The 23,458-nt window shown below is 40.6% G+C and overlaps 1 protein-coding gene across 2 annotated transcripts in view; it reads right to left on the bottom strand.

Annotated features, from left to right (window-relative positions):
- Nucleotides 1-23,458, bottom strand: part of DEPTOR (DEP domain containing MTOR interacting protein) — a 78,930-nt gene that overhangs the window by 45,201 nt on the left and 10,271 nt on the right. For both annotated transcript variants that reach the window (XM_074577736.1, XM_074577737.1), the window contains 2 exons: nt 5,508-5,686; nt 3,380-3,503 (listed from right to left, as the gene is read on the bottom strand). In XM_074577736.1, the coding sequence (XP_074433837.1) occupies nt 3,380-3,503; nt 5,508-5,686 (303 nt within the window). The remainder of the gene's footprint in view (nt 1-3,379; nt 3,504-5,507; nt 5,687-23,458) is intronic.

Genomic DNA, 23,458 nt, shown 5'->3' with positions numbered 1-23,458 from the left:
GATTCAAACCCTTTTCAAAAGAAAATTTTAGCCTTGTTTTATCTAAATAACTGCACCAGAGGATAAATTAACCACTGATGAGTTAAAACGAAAGCGATTCAAAGAATGCAGTCTCAAAATTATCTGAATGATTTCCTGAAATTACAACCAGAAATCTGCACTTCTTTCACTGTGAAATCTGGTTGAAAAATCTCGGTTGAAGTCAACGCCATGAGATGACTTATAGCTCCTAAACCCGACTGCACCAGAAACAACAATCCTGTGTGCCTGACTGAAACCTACTGAGAACTGCAAACATAAAAATAAGATGCCTGCACAACTTGATTTATTTTTTTTTAAAGCTGTGACAGGTCTGTGCTGGTTTTATTTAAGATATGCAGGGAGGGTCTTAATGAACAGGAAACATGTTTATCTCATTTGATCTATCTGGTCAGTCCTGTAGAGTATGAAAACTGATATAATCTTTGGACCTAATAAACTATTTAGCAATTTTCAGACAAGGCTGTAGGAAAAACAGTAGGTTTCACCTCTAGTTATAAACTTGAACATCAGAGCATTTTCACAGAAAGGATTACCAAAATTTGCAATGATGTGCAGGGAATCTGAGCTGATTTATGGTTTTCAGTGCAGACGAAGGGAGAATACAGGCAGAGACTGATTTTAAACCTTCTCATGGCACAAGTACAGCCACCAAAATGTCCACAGTAGGTGAAGGAGGTAATGCCGCAAGAGAGGAGAATCCAGGGTACAAGAAGCTTTGTGGTCACACAGAAGGGAGACAGGCGAGAGCTCCTCACCGTGGGCACAGACCTAATGTTCCCGTGTCCCAGGGGAGAGCACAGGGCATTTACCCAAAACAGCTGTCTGAGTTCAGGGAACCTGCCTAACGCGTCCATTCCTCTGCCCATGCAACAACCCGCTGATCCTCCTGAAGTATTTTCCTCATTTTGCCCATTGAGGGTACAAACCTGCATGGACTGGTGTTGGATAACACATCTGCAATTTTTGGCCAGCACAAACTATGCTGGCTTCTGAATGTAAGGGTACTCCAGCCCTAATGCAGTGGGTGGAGCAGAGCAGGAAATAGTATTATAATGTCTATCTTAAACTAGCAAAGCCTAGTGAAGATCAGCAACATCTACAAAATTAGACACAGATTTTTAAAATATGTTGGATTCAGATAGATTTCCTTTGGCATAGCTGCATTTCTCTTGAAATTAGGCCTACAGGCATTTTGATAAACAAGTTGAATACACTGGTAAGTGATTTCGCATCTGTGCATGAATACTTTTCTCCAGTTGTTGCCATTTAATAAGTATTTGAATTGCACTGAATTAATATTTTCTGTCTTAACCCTATAAGCAAACTGATACAACAGATATATTACACATACACACGTTTCACTGCACAACTCTTTCTGTAGTAGACTGACTTTCAGTATTAGATTTTGAGTTTAAAATGCATCCAATGAAACTGTGGAGCTGTTGCTAACAAGCATACATGGACAAGCGACCTAACAAAATCTGAGTGCTCTGCGTGCTGGATTTGCTGCAATAAACAAAGTGAAGCCCAGATAGCCCAGGTATGCATTCTTATCTCCCATGAATATAAAATATTTCCGATGATCCATGGAGAATTTTGACTAGCTTTGACTGTCACAGACTGGTTTTGAAATGCCATGTATTTTTAACCTGTACTATATTTACCATTCAGGGCTGGTTTTAAAAGTTTCTGAACCCTTTAGATACGTTGCCTAGGAGCAACCACCTCGTGAGGATGCAGTTATATTTAGACATAGGTGCTGCTTTTGGAATTAACTCCTTTTCCAAGATGGGGACAATCTATACTGTTATGAACATTTTTCTGCTAATACAGCATTGGACAAACTGGACACTAGACACTGGTTTGGAGACAGTTCTTCACTCAGAAATGGGGATGGAAGCAGATGCTGGCAGAAGAGAGTTCTTCTGATCACGGCTCCTCTCATGCAGAGGACTGTTATCAGCCTCACCAACAAAAAATGATTTTGCTCACAGAAGAACAGAAATAGAAATACAGAAATCAAATAGAAAAAAAAGGTTTGCTGCTGTAGACACACTGATTAGCTTTCCATAACATGGGCCAGGCTTGCAGGCACTGTGTGTTACAGAGTCTAAAGGAGCAAATGCTGCGCTTAGTAAAGCGCAGATTTTGGAGATGAGTGATTTAATTCATCTGTCCCAGTGCATCCAATGAAGGATTTTTTTCCAGTGGTGTATTTTCTTATGTCTTATACAATTATTATTTTTCACTTTAAACAGTCACAATCACTGAGTCTCAGGGAATTTTATATGATGGACGCAACAAAAGGAGAGGTGTTTACAGTTATTGGTTTATATTTCAGTTTTATTGCTCTTTCACCAAATTGACCTTCAGAGCCTTCTAACCTTGAAAGCAATATTCAAAACAAGCTTTTAAACTTGGGATTGTCCTGAGTACTTTATTCTAATAGGGAAACAAAATTACTCCAGCCAGAAGACACAGCATCTCTCCCGGCTGCTGCATGTTTCTGCTCTAACCAAGCAGGAGAGTGGGTGGGATTCAGTCTGGAGCAATACTTCAAGCTTTTTGGTAAATAACATATCACAACTTTTGCATTAGTTTTTAGCATATGCCAACATGCATTTTATTCACTCTTGCTTGAAAGTACCGTGTCACAATCTCTACATCCTGAATAAAAATGTCATTAATTATAGATTGGGAAGTATGGTTAAGCTGCCTAGTTATTTGACGGAAGTAATCCAGTGGGATATTCAGTATCTCAGCATAATCGTCTGTTTCAAATCTTAATTAGATGTTCTTGGCTGGGATTTTTTTTTAAACTACATTTAATATAACCTTTCTGATGTAGAAGCTTTGCAGACTGGAACACTGAAGATTAATTTCACCTATTATTTAAAACCGTACCTCCTGGTGAAGATACGGAGTCTCAACAGACATGTAGCCACTTGTTCAGTACATGTTGATGTACTAAAGGTTTGGGACTTGTGATTACAATTTTACATGAGAAATCATCCATTAGTAATTATTTTTACAGAATAGGGCTTAAATTCAAGTTCAAGGGCTTAAATTTACACTGGGTTCTCATATAGGATGTATTTACAACCCAGAGAATAAGAAAAAGCAATTTCATTTTAAACAAAATGCTACAACTGAACATGGTAGAAAAGAGAAAGGGAAACGGGAGAGAGAGAAGACTTACCAACTAAAGTCAGGGGAGTACCCAGGCCCATTCCTGCATGATTTGAAAGACTCTGACTATTCAAAAATAGATTAACAAGGATCATTTGCCTCATGTGGTACTATTAGCAACACGTTATGGCTACTGAATGCAACATACTTTTCATACAGTCTTTGTCCTCTCATGAAGACCTTCACCTCATTGTCCAGTGGAAACGTCCCGTCATCTTTTCTGAAGCGGTAAAACAGTTTGACATCCTTGAATTCCTTATGCTCGTCACAGACTGAAAGGTAGAAGAATAAAAAAAAAATCATAGGGATGTTAAGGAGTTGAGGATCCATTTAGCAGGTATCACTGCTGAACTTCAAAGCAAGAACATATGGAGCCTAACCCCCTGTATTTCTGAGCATACAACTTTATTCAATTCTAATAACTGATGAAAGGCTGGAGAAAACTTTTAGACCGGTAACCAAATTTCTAGGTGAGGGGGATAGGTGTTTATCAGTTTTGTGAGTATTACTGCAAACATAAAGAGCAAAAAAGCATCCATCTGCTACATACCAGGAAAACCTTCTGATGAAAAGAGTCTGTTAGCCTGTTTGTTTAAAAGGCCAGCACTGTACAACACCCAATAATTTAAAGATTGGCAAACTTATTAAAGATACTTTTATCAATTGAACGATGCTGTAGGAAACTTGAGACAGTCAAAATCAAAGCCTTCTGCCCTCTTAAATTTGTCTCGATGGCTCTGCCGTGCCAGGTAGCAAACGACAGATACAACAGAAGCACAATGCAAAATGCTAAATAAGGTTTATAAGAGAGCAGCTGACGATAAGCTCCTGTAAACGCAGAACAGAGCTCCAGCAAGGACATAAATAAATGAGAAAGATATCCCAACCAAGCTGCCCCTAGCAGAGCTGTCAGCCACATACACAGGCTCACCTTCTGCACCACAGGAGCAGGAACTGGTACCCCTTTCACTTGACACAGGAGTTGAAAGGATGCTCTGAGCATCCTGCAGAACCTGAATTTGCCCTAGCTCACTTCGCAAATAAATTTACTAAATTTGAGTGCCAGACATGAATTTTTTTAAGAAACACCTGCTCTATGTGTAACATATACACACATGTATATAAAATTTGTATGGAAGTTACAGCATGCAATTGGATCCTGAGGTAGAAAACATCTGAAGGTTGTTAATGCTTTAAATGAGCATCCAGCAATAAAACATCTATTGCTCAATTAAATTAAGTCACTCAGGCATCCACGCAGCTCTTCACTGACATTTTCTCAATAGAGGATTAAGTAGTCAGATTTGACTACCCTATAATTACTTTATTCTTTAACTATCTACCGTGAATCCCAGTTTCCATAACAACCCAGAATTTTAATTTAATAGCCAAGCAGAAGCTGTAGAAGTGGCACTCATTCAATATGTGCATTTCTTACTCTAATTAAGGTGTTGTTAATGTATTGCAGATAGCAGCAGTATTGCTGCACATACAGTGACCCCTGCATAAAGTCAACATTCGTCTGTTTGCAGCTGCTCTGTTTTCTCTTAAGAAAGAAACAAATGGTACATTTTGCCTTTTTGAAATGGGTAATAGTATACGCTTGAAATCAAGGCTTTGGATCTTCTTTGTTTGTGTGCTTCCTAGACTTTTTATGCAACAAAAGGCAACTAAATGCTACCACTGAATTGGAAGTCTCCTTTTCAACAGTGTAAATTGTTATTCAAGAAGCCGAAAGGAACAGATCTCCAGTAGACAACAAGTTTAGGAGAAAATTCATCAGGGCACAGTCGGACCACTAACTTTCTTGCAGCTGTACCAGCACTAATGTTTGTGCAGCTGGTGTGAGGGACAGGGCCAGAGAACTAATCCACGTGAGAAAAATGACCTTTTTTTGCTGGCTGATTTTTCAGATGGGTTTTTCAGCTGGAAAACTGCTCTGGGGAGCCGGGAGGTGAGGGCAGCGGGGCGAGAGGGGACAGGATCCAGCTGGGGCTGCTCTGGAGGTAGGGAAGCAGCAGCACAGTCTCCAGTGCCTTCCCCACCTGTACTGACACGGAGAATGTCACTCCACACCTCTTCAGCCTTTCCGTGTCCCTCGGGACACAGGGGACCTTGCGGAGCAGCACAGTACAAGGGAGATGCTCCCTTTTGGGCTGGGAAAGGATCATACCTGTCCTATCCTTGGTTGCCGACCAGGAGTGGGATTTCCCTTTGTTTCACAACAGTTAATAAAATTTAGCTTAGAACTTTTTAGCAGGTGATATTGCATTTACCGTGGTGGATAATGCTGTGATCCAGTAATTTCTGCACCAGTTTAATTGCCGTCTCTCTGTCGGAGGCCTCTTTATGGTCAATCAGCCAGTCGATCAGCTCTTTGGCAACGAAGCAGTTCGGGTATGTCTTAAGGTGGTGACGCCGATCTTTAATGACCTTCTCTTCATGCAGTCGGAGCCTGGGGGTCAAATCACCGTATGAATATCATGCGTGAAGAACCTTTGTAGCTAGCAAGACTGGGACAAGAGTGGAGCAGAGGCCCCCAAGCCCTGCTCACAGGATGGGCTTTGCAGGTGTTGGATGGAAGAGGAAGAGACTTGGTCTAGATGATCTCCAGAGGTCCATTCCAACCCCTACAATTCTGTAATTCTGTGATACTGTGATCACACGTCCAGGGCTGGCGTCTGACCACCAGGAACCATTTCCTTCAACTTTAAACCCCATACTTGGAAAAACTTGTTTTCTGCCCAGTGGAAAAGATTAAAAAATGAAGAACAGCACAGCATACTAACCCCATTAAAATACTTCCTGCAGGTCAATTAAACCGTCAATAATTTGGAATTCATTTTCTCACATTACCACTAATACGTTCCATGTTACTCTTATTTTGTGGTATCACTGATGTAGATATTTTTTTTTTTAATCTCATTCTTTTTTTTTTATCTGTAGTTTCTTCCTTGGTTGGGTAACTGCATTTTGCCTCCAGCTGTGCAACAAGCACAGCGTTTATGATCTAAAATTCCAACACAACGTTATCTAGCATAAAAAAGTTGCCTCCTACTCTAAATAAAGGGATACTGATTTCTCGCTCAGGAAATTATTGGTAAATAGTATCTATCTGCAAAATCTCCCCCATTGTCTTGAAAGCAAGTTGGTTGGCCAGTTTTGAGACACTTATGTCAGAATGCAGGATCCTGATTAGAATATTACCTTGTTAGTTAAGGTTCTGCGTCTTTATTTTTCATCATTTTTTTCCAAATAAACAAAATGAGTAACATCAATAAATGAATGGATAGAGGTTTTCAAAAGTTTTTTAAAGTTTTCTGCTTTCTCGTTTCCATTTGAAGAAACAATTTTAATAATTCTGTTTTTATATAATAAATGGGGGTTTAATAATTCTTGTTTTTTATAGTCTATACAACATTTCTGAAGAAAGCATAGAAACTACAACGCTGTCCTGCTATCACAAACAGAAATATTGCCATTCATTTCCAAGTGGCCAGGATCCTACCTTGGAAGAACTCTCACTGACTTCAAAGAAGTTCTGAGTAATGCTGTAATAATAATTGTAGGGGTACAACCATCTCTATTTCCTAGAGAGGGAGGCAGCACAAAAGGGTGTTAACATGAGCCTCAAGAAGCACAGAACAGGAGCCCAGCCATAAAACCAATTTTCCTTTCAATGTGATTCCAGTATGAAACAATTATTTCTCTTTGTAATCAAAGAAGGAGGAAATATTTGCTGAAATCAATGAAGAAAATATTACTAGGGCTTTAGGCAAGGATTACGTAGGCTTCTACTTCAAAATAGTACCAAAGCCATGATTTTGTTTTGCAGCATTTAGCCTTGAACTACACTGGAATGCCCAACTGTGATATGAATTCAAACCCAGCTTTGCAAACATCATGAAAAAATGAAGACTTTTATATTAAAAATACTGATAAATCAGATTAGTATTCTGGAAAGAAGTGCTAGTAAATATCCCATGCACTGTGAAATTCTCTGAGCTAAAAGACCTTTTCTTAAAGCATATTTTCCAGATGTGCTCTAACAGCTGTTGCCATACTTAGAAAGAAAAGCCTACACAGTTTTAATTATAGAACATGCAATTATCAGCATGTCTGACTGAGCTTTAAATTTAAAATATATTCCAGGTTCTGTTACTGTTCATCCAGTCTTATGTTGCACAATAATCTGTACAAAACTAGGGAAAGAGCATGTAATACATATGCAGACGGCTCCGTCCACCTTTCAGTCATTGGTATAGGTCTAAATGGATGGAGTTCATGTGATACAAGAGGGAAACCTCCTTCTACGAATTTCTTTGTCCAAACACCATGTAGGGGTGTGCCAGAAGGGGTCTGGTATTCCACACACCAGGCAGTAGCCCAGAGCCCCAGAACTGAGTATTTATGTCTTAAATTCTGACTGAAGGCTTTCCTGCACTTGGTGGCCTTATAAATATTTCAATTTCTCTGTCACGTCAAAAGACATGGGTTCCCACTACAACCTTTTTCCTCACTCAGAGCACTTATAGGATCCCACCATATACCTTTTTGCCTATATTCATAAAACTCATGGAAATCTCATTATCTTCATTATCTCCACCCACTTGCTGAAGTGGATCCAAATTTGCAAAGAGGTTATGAAATCATTAAGTCAAACAGAGCATGACCAGATAAGCCTCAAGAAACCTGAAAAACCACATTTACCCACAATGTCCAAATGTAAGTGGGAACTTGTTCTGTAGTCTATAGCAATTGTATCCACACTGAATTATGTCCAGGCTAATTTATTTGGAATAAAGATCAGAAAGGGAATTCAGATTTTCTCCCTGGTGGTGCATGCTGTTCTCTCTGTCATGGCTCCCTCACCTCTACAAACCTGCTAAAAATCAAACTGTGTGGAGAAGAAGTAGCTCAATAAATTGAAATTGTACCTAGTGTAAACTACAAGTATAAATGCCTCAGGTAAAGTTATTGAGCATATATTGCAGTATGCAAATCAAAAGTTTAGGCAGGAATTCTAAAAATGTGTTCTTGTTGAGAAATATTTGCCAGGAGCCAAATCAAATGGGATAAAAAGGGAAAAAATGCAGTGGTGAATGCAATTATACACTGGAACCAACGCTCAAGTGAAGTGGTAAATTCTTTATCCCTTGGCATTGGGAAACAGGCTTCTTACCGAAAGACCTTGATGTTTTGCCTTTAAGTAATGTTAATCACTTTTTGTCAGCTAGTCCCCATGATGACTGGAAAAGACCTAACTTAACAGCAGTCACATTTCTTTCACTAGAAGAAGTTTTTCTCGGGAGCTGCTTAGGAGAATTAGCTCACTGACAAACCCCGATGAGTTTGAGGGGAGAAAGGGGAGAAGAGAGAGGGCGAAAAACAAGGGTGATGGGGGGACACCTTGATTCAACAAGCCTTTGAGAAGTTGTCCCTTTTTCTACAATTAATAGCTTAACACCAGGAAACAATCTTGTGTATACCAGTGCATCATCCATATGTAATTCCATATATGATTCAAGATTACCTGCCAGATTTTGCACTTGGGGCCACAGTCTCCCCTACCTACAGAAAACAATATGAGAACTAAAGCATTTAAGCAATTGTCTGTGAACTGTAACAGGCATATTCAACCTTTTAATATTCACAAATTGATATCCATGGCTCTTACTCATGCTTACAACAAATCCAGACAGTCTGTATTTGCAAGCATGCATGCTAGAACACTTTTCTTGGGGGCTTGTCTAAACAGGAGTTGCTCCTAATTAACAACATGTAGGGACTCTTACTCCAAATAGAAGTTCCTTCCTCCTGTGTAGCATGGAACGGACTGACCCGGAACACCCTGCTCCTGCTTTGCAGTAAACGTGTTCAGAGTTAATCAGGAACAATGTTATTTGTCAAGGGGCCATTACGCATTTTCTTTGCCAATTGTCAGAAAAGTCACGATAATAGAAAAATCAAAATCTTCGCCTAGAAATCAAGAAGCAGGCACTAACTTGGGAAGAAATTGCTCTCACAGCTACATGAAACTTGCATTTTGTTTTCCACCAGGGAAATAAAGCATTTTGAAGTTTCTTGCATCTTTTTCTGAACCAATGGGCAAGGATTTTGCAAAGGCAGTGCCTGCACAAGAGTCCAGCTTTCCTTTTAAACCCCGGAAAAGCCCAGGCCACTGTCTGAAGACAGTAATGATGTCACTAACTGGACAACGGTCCAAATATCTCACCCAGCTATTTCCCTCTGTTAAGTCTAGTAGTTTGTGCTTGGCTAACACAGATCTTGCAGAGCACCATCCAGTCCCGATCTCTATGCATGAAAAGACAGAAAGCCTCCTGCTCGTCTTAGTAATTTTCTGAATAATTCATCTACCATTTCCTAGTACATCCTATATCATCCCTATGTTTAGCCTAGCAAGGCTCAGTAAAAATGTGCAGGGAACAGGTTGGCTCCTGATGCTCGATAGGCAACATGGTATGAGGACTTTCATATTGTCCTCCACTCATTCTACCATTTTTAACCTTCCTGAAGCAATCATACATACCCATACATCATAAAAACATAGAATAGTTTAGGTTGGAAGGGACCTTTAAAGGTCATCTAATCCAATACCCCGGCAATGAGCAGGGACATCTTAAGCCTGATGGGGCTGCTCAGAGCCCCGTCCAACCTGACCTTGAATGTTTCCAGGGATGGAGCATCTACGACCTCTCTGGGCAACCTGTGCCAGTGCCTCCCCATTTCTTCCTCATATCTAGTCTAAATCTACCCTTTTTTAGTTTAAAACCATTACCCCTTGTCCTATTGCAACAGGCGCTGCTAAAAAGTCTTTCTCTGTCTTTCTTATAAGCCCCCTTTATGTGCTGGAAGGCCAAAATAAGGTCTCCCTGGAGTCTTCTCCAGGCTGAACAACCCCAGCTCTCAGCCTGTCCATAATATTTGTATGATATGATACATTTATATATTAGGTATCATGATATATATCATATATCATATATATTATATATATCATCTATATCACAGAATACTTCGTTATAGAACAACTTTTTTTTTAATGGAAGACCAAAATGCCAGTGAAGAGATCATTTAAAATGGATATTCTTAGCAGAATTCACTAATTACTGAACAATACACACTGATGTTGTAATTAGTCACAGCACAAAGCATGTCCTGCCCCAGGGTGCTCAACCGCCACTGATGAGTTCCAGCATGCTCACGGGTTACTGCTGCGTTACACCTCTCTTTAGCGTATACCCTCTGTTTCAGTGACTATGCCAGCGTGAGCACTGCCCGTCAGCAGGCATTGAACTACTTCAGTTTTATCACCATAAGGTAAACTCTGAACAAAACTGTATTTGATCCCTTGAAAATTAATAGTGATATGCAGAGGAGAAAAGCACTGCAGGTGGCTTCTGCCATCTTCAAATTCATTCACCAGTTTCATATATTTAGAACTTCTGTCAGAGAAGGATTTACTTATTCACAAGTAACGCAAGTCACGACGTCCTTTGTGACAATAATATATGGGCAGAAAAAAAATATCTTGCCAAAGATAAGGACAATTTATGGTGGCTAAAGAGTATGGGTTTTCCACACCTCTTCTCAAGGGACATCAGAGATGGTCTGCTAGCAGGTAGAATTGCCCCTTTCTGTTGGAAACAGAACAGGTTTGTATCCCCCCAGAAGTCACAAAGTTTAGCTGTTTTCTTAACATAAGTGTATGACCTATCTACAGGTAGATACTTACAAAGAGATGCCATTTTTCAAAGTGTCTCAGCGACACTTTCCCACTGAAAGTGAAAACTCACAGCTCAGCTGCAGACCCAATTCATTACAAAATAAGTGACCATATGGCAGCATTTGTTTACATATACACACCCAGAAAAATCCAGAACTACATGAAATATTCTTTACACTAAAATTTTGCCTTTGCACTGTCAGCAGAAAAAAAAAAAAAATAGGTCAGTGACAGTATAAACTTTGTACAGAGAGGCGGTTGTGAAGGTACTCTGCAAATGCGATGTGTATTGCTGGGACAAGCATTTCCAGCTGGGCTTGCCAAGTCTCAGCTGAAGTGTCAGCGGTTTGCTGCTGCCTGTTCCTCTTTCTATTTATGCTTCAGCTCTGCAATCACTCAGTTCTGTTACTTGATATTCACAGGAGCTAAAATACCCTTTAAAACATGGGGTCATACTGGAAATAGGATGAAGATATTTCTGTGTTGGTAGCTGTAGCAAAGAAGGAATTCTACCATCTGAAACAGGGTTAGAGAGGGTGTCTTCAAAGCAGCTCCTGATATCGGTTCTAATCACTGTGTTTATCTCCACTTTTTTGCCCGCAGCCATGTTGTCAACGTGAGGAGATGCCAGAACACAGAGCCAGATAGAGAGATTTCAGATAAACCATCTCTTGGCACACTGCAGAGGAAAGCCCAAAGCTTCCAAAGAAGTGTCGGTCCACCAGTGCTCCTGTGGCTTTAGATAAAACATTGGGGCTGCGTCTTTTACGAAGTCCTTTTTTATAAATTCAGAAGGTAATAAGGTCACTGAGGGTGCACCCGAGCGTGCACAGAGACATCCCCAATCCTCATAACACCTTACTAACACCAGCGGGGGTCAAAGCAAGCTCTGGGGAACAGACCCAGGCACGGTGCAGAGTCTAGGAAGAAATCCAAATGATGTCTCTTCGAGATACTCTTTCAGTTCACAAAGTCAGGCCATAAGTTCAGACCCACAACCTCCCTTGTGAGTACTCCAAACTGCAGAGGAAATTAGATCTGTGTGTTTGTATTGATCTGTCATAAAACTAGAGACCACTTGCAAAACCAACGTTTAGATTTTTAAACCGCAAAGGTGCATAATTTGAGCCTGTGTCTGGTCTTCATTTAAAGCAACACGGCAGACCATTGTTGATCTTGTAAAAGAGTGAATGCAAACAGGATCTTTAGGTGACTTTTATATCAAGTTTTGGAATGTTTATGTTGGCATTTCTCTAGGGATTGACCCCATACGGAAAGGAATGTGCTCAGTGAACTGCTGACTCCCCTCCACTTTTCTCTTTAGGCTGTGATATACCCACGCGTGAGGGTAGTCTAACCATATCACCAAATCAGAACAATATTTGTTCACCTCTTTTTCAGGAAGCAGGAAAACTCGGTATCTTGTAAGGTTACAGCTCTAATGACGCTTTCTCCTTATGTCCACAGGAAGCTGTGAATCTCCCTGCCCGCCAAGCCATTTCACTTTCATTTCACTTTTCACCAAAATGTGTACGAACATGAATAATATTTCCAACTGCCTGCGCACTTGAACCTTGAGAGCTTCTGTCTCACTGGAAAGCAAAAAACTGAGTTTTACAAAGATGAAAACACAAAATGCAGCCAAGTTATTACTTCACCTGCCCCTAGTCAAAAAGAAAGTGGAAGTCTGCGTGTCTTGCTCCAGCTGCTTGGTTTCTGGGATGAAGCTGCCAGAATTCACAGTTCTTCTCCTCTATAAGGAAGTCAAATATAATTGTGCTCCTCATTCATGTGCAGGTGAGCTAGGATGCACACATGGGACAAATGCATGCAGGTCAAGATCTATGTGATACTACTATGTGGATCCCCAAAAGAAACGATGCATTTTTTGCTGAAGAACAAGCCATCTTTGCTTATGTCCATCATCCAGGTTTTAGTCACATGATTTTTCTGTGTCTCCATTGCAAGGATATTCTTAGGCTTACTAAATCAATAAATACCATGAGGACTAATTTTCTCGGGGATGTCTTCCCAAATCTAAGCTGAAGACTTCTACCATAAACCACCAAAATTTCAAAGCGCAGACCAGAAACCATAGGACAACTGTTGTTATAGACATCCCTTGACTGGATTAACACAGTACCCAAAAGCTCACCGACTCTCATGGGCTTATGTGGAAAATCACTCTCAATAAAGGAAGTATTTTATAGATAGAAACCTGCAGTGTAGGTCTCATGGGAGGCCAGTGAAAATCAATGAAATTTGTGTCAGGGAACATACACCTGTTATCTCAGTAATATAGTTGGGAGAGGTGAATGTTCCTTTGAAATACTACACGGGGCAAATATGGGTCAAACAGCCCAAGCCCTACTGCTACAGCTATTCCCACCCATCCATCTCCCGCAGCATATGGGGAAGAGCAGATCCATAACCCCAAGAAAGCACCGCAGTACTGAACAGGTTTGCACTGCAAACAGCAAAAGGTGTTGTTATCTGCTGGAGGTAACCCAAGAAATTCACGGGAGAATTGAAATTAGCCAAGTGCCTTATCTCAAGTGCAGTTGTGATATTTATCCCACCCTGTCAATGAGTGACAACTAGCTTTCCTGAGATGTTTTATGGCTTTGGGTAACCCCCGATCTCAAAGTCCTTCCAGGCATGGCGGCTCTCAGCCTGAGGACCTGCAGGAGCTCTTCGCCACGATAACGCTCCTCAGAGGGGCACCAACTGTTTGCTCTCCTTTCAGTGGTCCTTGGCAACCCTGCTGAAAGCAAGCAGAAGATTGTCTGCCTTCATCATTAAAAATATGTCATACTGCAGTAACATATCAATTGCTTTTTGCAATTGTTTTCCATCTCTAGACAAAACTCTTAACCAATTACTGTGCTGTGTAATCATGAGCGTCATTAAGCATAAATAGCCAGTACCTGACAGGTAATAAAATGACTAATAAAATACTTAGCACTATGTACTATTGTTACCAAACAGAATTTTATATTGAGGCTATGATTCAAGACTTTTTCATCACTTCCAACAAATATGTAGGTTCATCTTAAAATGAATGTAGATGCAGTACTCCTTCAACATACAGTGTGTTCTATTAAAACCCTCACACTTTGTTTATCTCCTCCTCTTGTAAATTAATAGCTTCCTTTTTTCATGTTTAGTATAAATGCATTAGTGGGCTTTATTTTTATTTCGAAGGAAGCTGTGAAAGCAGCAAGTTAAAAATGCTGACTAGAAAAGGCACTCTATTGAATTTCTTTAAATAAAAAAACTGATTAACATATTTTGGCATCGATTCATGCCTTTTTTTACCTCCTATGTCTAGCAATACCACAATATGCAGGATATTATTCTGACAGAAGACGTGATTCAAGGGAGTTCTTTCCACTATCTTGCAGAAGTCTATTGAAATCCAGTGACTGACCACTAAACTGTAAAAGAAAATTAGAACTGATGCAAATTTTTAAACACCAAAAGTAATGATCCATTTGACTGGATCACCTAGAGGTGATTAAATTGTTAGGGGATGATGTTCATGGTGTAAAAATAGAAATGGAGGAACAGGTGAGACTATAAAATGCAGGGTCGTGCAATAGCAACAAAACGCTCTGCTGAAAATTGAGAACTTGGAGGCTGAAAGCAACAGAGAGTAAGAAATAGCTGAATAAGCAGTAGCTAAACTTTCACTGGCTACAGGCTATCAACGGTCTGAGACCATACAAAAACCAAAGGCAATCTTAGGTTGTACTAACAGAGGTGCTTCCACAAACTATGGGAAATCCAGTTGTTTGTGTCATTGTATATGATAGTACATCATCTAAATATTGTGTATCGTTCATGCCATCCTCATTCAAGAACAATAAGCTCAAAGGGATGCAATGAAGCAGCACTATGCTGGTATGAGAAATGATGAACCAGTCCCATGAGCAGAGAGAAAAAGATACTGGCTTGGGGGTCTAGCCTTATCTAAACAAAAAGTGAGAGGAATAGAATTGTCTATAATCTTTCACTTGAGTTAAAAGCAGAGTGTAAGAAAAGCTATTTAAGTGATGCTGAGGGATCCTAAGGTAAAAATTAGACAAAGTTTTGGAGTGAAATTTTCTAATTGTTACTTGAGGCAAGAACTTAAATAACTTTTAGAGAACTGTAATAAATATACCAAAGGATTATGTGTCATAATAATCTGCAGAAGACCTTCCCCTCCTGTGTTTTATAACTACATGACTTACACTGATTTCTACAACCTTGGAAACACTACAGGGCAGAGGAATACCAGAGGCCGGCCTTTGAATGCACTTTACCAGGACCTGTAGCCTTTTTAAAGTCCTGTTTTATGTCAGCTAAAAAAAAAAAAAATTCAAGTGATGCCTATTATTAAGATATTTGTTGTTTATATTAAGGTTTTCAGTAAAACTGAGTATGCAGACACATACAGACATTCTTCATGTGCTTGCCAAAGCACAGGAGCTGTAAGTACAATGAGAGACGTCCGTATTTGTGAGCATGCTTCCTTGTTTTCGCAACAAGAGTATTACTTGTTTTTCATTTTTACTGTTCAAGCATACAACAGTCCTAACGGGGCTGACAGGAAGGATAAGAATTTAACAGGCCTGTCCTTATCGTACAGTCAACACCAAACTAGTGGCATGTTTTCCCCCAACGTCTGAGGGAAATCCTATGACCTTTGCAATGTACAACTGTGTCAAAAAATGGCTGAGGAAACCCATCAGTTGGCTAGCAGCATGCAGAGAGGCCAAGGGTCTGGTCTGCTTCCTCGCTAAATCAAAGCGCAGAAGCCATAAGGAGCAGCAATGGCAGAGGATCCCTTGGCCAGCTCCACGGCCCAACTCCGCATTTTACCCTTGGGCGAAGTCTCTACATGTCTGTGCTCGGTTGGCTTTCCATGCGCAACACCCGCTCATCCCGCTGAAACCCAAATCACCAGGTTTGCAGGAACCTCCAGCCCCTCATCTTAGATCTTGTGAAGCTACCGCAAAGAACCTGACTACACAGTCATAGACACCCTGGTCTTTTCAAGCCTGGAATTTGTCTAATTTTATACAGTGGCACATGACTTAAAAAAAAAAATTCTTGAAATAATATAGAATATGTAATTATTAAAGAAAATAAATCAAAATAGGACGGAAGCCTAAATAGACTCACGTTATAGCCTTTTTCAGTTCCCTTAAGTTGTCATGTTTGCTTAAGAATAACATTGCTTTGAGTGTAAAATATAAGCCAGTATGACCTTCACAGCTAGCTGGAGGCAGCAAATCAGTATATTCTTAATTAACTTTCTGATCATTTATATATGTTTTTCTTAAAGAGAAACCTGTAACACCCAATAAGGTTTCACTGCGAGTGCCAAATGAAAAAGAAGACATGAATCACCATCTACAGAGAAAAAAATGAAAAATGTCTCGGAAAGCTATTGATCGCCCCAAACTACACTGAATGAGTTCCAAATGCATCTATGCCTAATGGTAACAATGATTTTACTTAACAGTTCTGCAACATAATACTACTGTATTCATTTTTTAAGCACAGAAAGAATTGCTCTCTGACACAAATGTTTTAATGATAAAGAGCCATCCTATCTGCTTTAAATCTCTTTCTTTATCTAGGTCATACAAACACGTAACATGAAGAATTACGGTATATGAATTTAAAGGGATTACTCAATGGCGTGAAGTTACTCGCTGCTTAAATGCTGGCAGGCTAGCAAAGAACTTTATCATTAAGGAAGATGTATTAATAAAAATACTAGTAAAAGCCTAATTCTATTTAAAGTATTTTATTTTTGCAAAAATCTAGCCTGCGTGTGGTTTCTTTGTATGAGCTCAGCATTTTCCTCCATCTGATACATGATATGAACAGATACACAGCTGCTGCATAACCACTCTTTATGAATAGTTCCTTCTGTCAGGATGCTATCAACGATCTTGTCTAGTTTGATTAGGCCTTGTTAAATGTTCACAAGTAGAGGAGCTTTGAAAAGATAAATATTACATAAGCATTATTCCTCTGCTCTTAAGATTAAATTGAAGTTTTCCTTTAAAATAATAAATAAGTCAATAAAGTGCCCAGAGAATTTCTGCTGCTCTACTGAACATCTTGCTCCCATTGCTGGGCCATGTGTTTGCCATTTCTCATTCTAAGCAAAATTCGCTGCACACATGCAGAAAGCTTGGTGAACAGGTATTTATGCTCTCTGACAAGAAATTCAACCTGTGACTTCTTACTGCTTTAATAGCTCAGAACATGCACCCTGACCCTTATTCACCAAGTAACGGCATGAGATTTACATACGATATCTGTCTCAGTTGAATGCTGGTAGACTTAGATTACAACAATATGGTTATGTTTACAGCATACTCCAAACTCTGGGTCAGGCCTGAACTTGAATCCAAAACACATGTTGCACAGGCAGTCAGGGAGAGGCTTTAGATGGGCAACAGGACAAGAGGAGGTTAGGGCCTGTGCCGTGCCTTTACACAGGCTCAGATATTCACCTAGCGTCAATGCAAATGGCCCAACACTGTGTGTTAATCCTAAATCCAATCCGTTTACTCAAGATGAGCCTTGACATCACCTGTCCTGAAGAAACGCAGGATCTGTAGGAGCCTGGGTATGATTGCTCCTCAGGTGGTGTCAACGACCACAGTTGGGCAGATGGACCACAGGCACTTCTTCTTGTAGCTACCAAGACACATGGAGGCATGCTAAAGAGCATGCCAAGGTTTTGTCCATTACTCACCCTGGCTACGAAAGCACAATACAAACAGTGCCAATTAGGTCTTAATTTGAACGTAACTACAATGAGCTTTCTGAATGCTGGACTATACAAGATTTCAGTCCATAGGTAAGTTGGATGTGCATATAAGAACTGCTGAAACTGGAAAAAGGTTTGCGGCTGCTGAAGATATGAAATCATTGATCAAGTGGACAACACCTTTCTGTGTCTTTTTCCACAGGTCTATCATTTTCTGAGGAGGAATACTGATATTTTAGATAAAAAGATGTGCTGTGAACAGTCTTGAGCCAGCCAGAAAAATGTCACAATTTCCAGTCCACTGGAACTTTTCCTTAGCCACTATATGTTTAAATAAATTCTTCTCTCCATGTTTATTGTGCTTCTCCTAAACAGTTTACACAATCCCTTTTTCTTCCTCCTTTGCCCCAGTAATGTGTTTCCCAAGAGTACCGTTGTTACTGGCCTCATATAAACTCAGATGTTCCATATTCATCAGAAAAGAAACCAACACAGAGTACAAACATATTTCATGCGAAATTATGTAGGATACACTGTTTCAGCTGGTATTGATTTATAGATTTAACCAAAAAAGTCACATGGAGTTCTTAATACATTAGTTTGGAGTAACTCTAGCCCCTCTGTAGCCAAACAAAGTCAATGCAAGCAATTATGTTTCAACCACCACTGTTTGATTCATTACAGTAGGCCCAAAATACAGCACTTGGAAAAAACACCACTTTATGGAAACCTAAAATGTTGGATTTCCCCCCATTTTTAAGCATTTTTAAAGGATCTAGGCCTTGCAGCATTGTGCTGAAGTACAATGGCATACAGAGAAAGCAATAAATCTCACTGCTTTGTGTGTGTTGAAAGAAATATTATTTTCAAAAAGGTGGGATAATGATTGGGCACACACCTGATTTAATCATGTCTTTGATTGCATCTGTAAAGCCAAAAGAATATATCTCGTTACCTTCCAAATGGGTTATTGGATAAGACATACCCCTCCAAGGGAAGAAAGTTCCAGTATCTTCTTCCCTCAACACGGGACTGAAAATCCACTTTCCACAGGCAAAGTTGGAGCTAAAGGACTATGGAAAAACAGGAATTTATGCACATAAACAAACTCCCAAACTGGGCCCTTTGTGCACAGCGTGAGAGGATCTGAGAGCGCTCAATCTGTTTGCTGTATCGCCGTGCAGGCGGTGAGGAGGGAGAAGCAGGTGGCTTGCCCTGACATTGCTGTTCTTCTTGTAATGCCAACACGACATAGCCAGCAGGATTTCTGGCACTAATGTGATCTACTGGCCTTCCAGCATGCATTACTCTGTGCACTGCCACAATCTCTATTCTCATCCTTCAAGGACTGATACAAAACCGCTATGTCCTAAGTATGCGCACTTTGGTTTCTGTCTCACAAGTTCTTAAGAAATGGATCTACAGATAAACTCACAGATACCTTGAAAAGCTCTCTTGGTGGCAGGAAGAGTTGCAATGTTGGCATCTCATGAATCTCACATGTTCCGGGCTAAAATCCTGGCCTGACTACAGACAGCGCAGTCAAGGAAATCAGGTTCTCACCTTCACATCTGCATAAAAATCTCAGTTGAAACAGAGAGATTTCAAAAGTCCTCAGACATTCGCTTGGAAATGGATGTACTTCTCATCCTTAAATTTGCTTGAAAAGCTGGACAATGTGAAAGGAGTGGTACTGTCAATCACTGCGTCTGTTGTACAAACTAACCCAGCCGATTTTGCACTGAAGTAGGTTAGGAAGTATTCTTACAAGCCCTCCCACCAATGCAACTGAGTGGATAATGATCTCTGGTTACCAGCCAGTAAAAAATGCTGATAACATCAGCCACCACAGCTTAAAGAGACATTACACTATGCCTTCATGAAATACAGAGGAATTCAGGTTGGAAGGGACCTCTGGAGGTCACCTGGTCCAACTTATACTGAAAGTTAGTCCAGTTAGTACAAGTTGCTCAGGGTCATGTCCAGGCAAGGTTTTATATATCTCCAAGCTTCTGTGGGCCCCTATTCCAATTTTTTTACTTCCCCTCACTATGAATAATTCTTTCCAAATATCTAATTAGAAATTCCCTTGCAAATTTTGCCTCCTGCCTATTGTCCTATCTCTGTGCACCTTGGAAAAGACTCTCTCTTCCTCTTTCCCTACACCTTCTCATTTAAGTAGTTGCAACCAGCAGCAAGGTCCCCCTGAGCCTCCTCTTCTCTGGGCTGAGCAGACCCTGCCCTCAGCATCTCCTTGTACATCATGTGCTCCAGCCCAAAGCCACCCTGAGAACCAGCCCTCCTTGGGGGCTTCTTGTACGAAGACAGCTTTTTGCTGTCTATTTTAGATAATAGCATAATTTTGCATAAATTAAGGTTAAATAAATAAATTAAGCTTATTAAAATAAGCTTTTAACAAACCTCGCTTTATTTCTTTTGTTCAGTGTGCTTTTAAGAACCTACTTTCATCGCCTCATCTAATTAGACAAGCAACAATATGATACAAATGGCTCCTATTATAGACTCATTTTTCTTGTCACAGATATCTACTTATTAATTTGAACTCATCTATTTCTACCATTTCCCAAAAGACTTGAAAGGTCTGAGTTTGTCCAAATGCTATTAGTTTTGAAAATACTTTAATTGTCCAAGACAAGTCTTTAAGCTTCTAGCCCCAAATAATTCTCAAAATGGTATTTGCACAATCTCTTTTGGGATTTGCACATGATAATGCTGCTATGAGCTTCTTCACATCACAAACTCCCTCTCTTTGCACTGACCGAGCAGCAAAATAGCCATTTAAGCTAGGAGTTACTCTTTCTACATCTTAGTAAAAATAAATTAATTTCAGCTAGAGGAAAGTATAAGTTAATTACATCCTGAGCATCAGGAAACAATTAACAGCTTTCTGTTATATCGCCCTGATTTCTAAGCTATACAATTATATGCTACTGCAGAAAAGGATGTGAAGGATGTGTAATTATCAAGAGAAGGATCTTTTCTGCAAAAAATGAAAGGAAATTGTTCCCCCACTGACAATCAGCACTATCAATAATGCTTAGCTAATATCTTTTCAGAAGTCATTTCCATTATTTGCAATCCTAACTTTGAGTGACATGTTGGCCATGTGCTGTCATGTTCTCCTCTGAAAGAAGATGATTGTAAGTAAGTGCTGGACTCTGGACTCTGATTCCTCAGACAACCACTCGCAACTTCATCTTCCTGTGAATATCCTGCAATACTCATTGAAATTAAAAATCATTGGTTTTAGGAACTATATTGTAATTATGCCTTGTGTTTGGTTTGTCTCTTAAATCAGAGGTGGGAACAAAACACAAAGGAATACAGGGGCTTGCTTTAAGCAGTCCCAAGGCTTTGAAGACATGAGTAACAATATGGCGAGCAACGGATACAACATATGAACACTTCTTTTTAACTCCTGCCAATAAACTCATTTGGCCCAATATGCAGGAAAGTGGTGCAAACACAGAGCCAACGGGAGGTACAACAGCTCAGCTGAACACTAATGGAAACATTACGGCAATATACCCATTTTGGCAGTGGCCCCTTAGAGTGAGAAGCAACAAAACAAACCCACATAAAGCTCCACAACTCCAAGTCAATGGCCACTGTGCTAGATGGCTGCTGTGTTACTGAGGGTTGGAGAATCCTCCCAAACCAGGTAGATTATATAAGATCCATAAAGGATAAATATGACGGTGCTAGTGCTGCTTATCAGCAGAACTTTGGTCTCTCAAGATTCCTCAATGCACCTCCAAGACAGCTACACCTCTCCCCCAGAAACTTAAACTTCTGTTCCAAGTTCTCCTTCCCTATTATCTTACACCTCAAGGCTTCTTCTATGCACTATCCTTGACAAATATCATCTTATCTAGCTGGAAAGCTCTTGGAAAGATAGTTTCCACAGCTCTTGAGCTCAATAACATTGTCCATTGCCCTGATTCCTTCCACTGCCTCCTCCTTTTCTGTCACATCAAACACAGTACTGTAATGGTTATTTTCACTTTCAAGCTCCCATCTTTGCTATCACTGTCTCTCAGGTGGTATTGGCTTTTGCTCTGACTGGCCATTGAGTTCCAGTTTTGCCATTCAGTTTTAAATCTTCAGGTGAGCATCTTTGTGCTTGCTGCCTTAATCCACAGGAGTCACCCTCACCCAAACACACACAGAGCTGGATATAGTCCCCCAAATCCTGCCCAGCATTGCTATGATCTCTATGAAAATCTTGACATCTGAACAGGGGTTGAGCAGAGGAAGAATGGATGAAAGCGGGGAGAAGGGGCTCCTGGACTGGCACAGCTGTACTTTAACATCAGGGTTTGACTCTATGAGAAGCCAATCTTGCTGTGGGGTCCCCCAGTAAAAAGGGGAGTTTGTGGAGCTCGTCACCCCCTGACCCCAGGCCAGCTGACCTTATCTCCTGCACTGTCATTGGCGCTAGTTTGACACAAGGGCAGGCTGGCTGAGGTCCCCAGACTGCTCACCACAGGATCGGACATGCACCAATGCAGATGCACCAGGCCAAGTAGCAGCAGCCCTAGTCCAAGGGAGTTGGGCGGCCCTTTTCTGCAGCAGCAGCTAAACACATTGGCTCAACGCTGCTGTAAAACCCACAGCATGACCCACAGTCGCCTGGTTCTCCACAGAAACCAGAAAACTCTCCTCTGCCTGCAAATCCCTGTGACACAGCTGTGGTAGCCCATGTAATTGCCCACACAATTGCAAGGAAATGGAGAATTATGGCCTTGTTATGTGAAAACCAGCTTCTATATTTGCTCGGAATTAGCAAGCCCAATCAGGCATATTTTTTAATTATTTGTAAATGCATCTTTGAGATCTGAATGCATTTACTGGATTGAGGCACTGTTAAGAAGCAAACTACGAAGGCTGTAAAATCATAGGGTTGATAATTAAGGTAGGGGGTTGCATTCTGAAACAGCACTGTGATGTGCTGGTCATATAAATGACATAGTACAAATTTCAAAACACATGAAATGTCAGTATTTGTCTCTATTCCTGCACAATACCCTGACGAGAGTGCAGAAGCAAAGGTATAAACCTTGAAAGAGAAATAATATAGGCAAACTGCGAACACAGTTTCTGTTGCTGTCGAGTAACAACACGTGCATTGGGCATTTAAACTCAACATGATTTTTATAGCCTGTCTTCTACCGGAGCCTGAAATTTTTTAATGGGAATCCAGCAAATGTTTGACCCACGTTGAGTTTAGGCAAATTAAGCACCCAGGGGGTGGTCAAGCAAACCCAGCAGTGGCTGCTGCCGCTGTTCCCACTCTCTGTCCTTGACCATGCGTTTCTGCCGGCTCTCTCACCCCAGTGCTGGCACCAGTCTGACCTCACGCTGAGCCTGTTTAGAAAGTTAAATTTATTTTATTTGGCTTCAGCTGCTTTAGTTCCCTGAACTTCTGATCCCAGACGAATGCCAGTGCACAGTGCAAGGGAAGTGATAAGAGCGGGGCAGTAGCAGCCTGCAGTTAGATCCGCTGTATCAGAAAACCACAGTGACGTGGGGTAAACCAGCACCCATCTCTCCCCCTGTATTTCTTCAGAGAAAGCTTTTATGTGGTCATGCAGCAAATCGGTTTGTAAAACTGACCCAACTGAAATATCAGCCACCTAAAAGCCCTGCAGGTCACCATGTGGTGATGGTCCAGAGATGCTTAA

The sequence above is a fragment of the Larus michahellis genome, chromosome 2 (genome assembly GCF_964199755.1).
Source record: "Larus michahellis chromosome 2, bLarMic1.1, whole genome shotgun sequence".
Classification (NCBI taxonomy): Eukaryota; Metazoa; Chordata; class Aves; order Charadriiformes; family Laridae; genus Larus; species Larus michahellis.
This window is presented reverse-complemented; position numbering and strand designations above follow the sequence as displayed.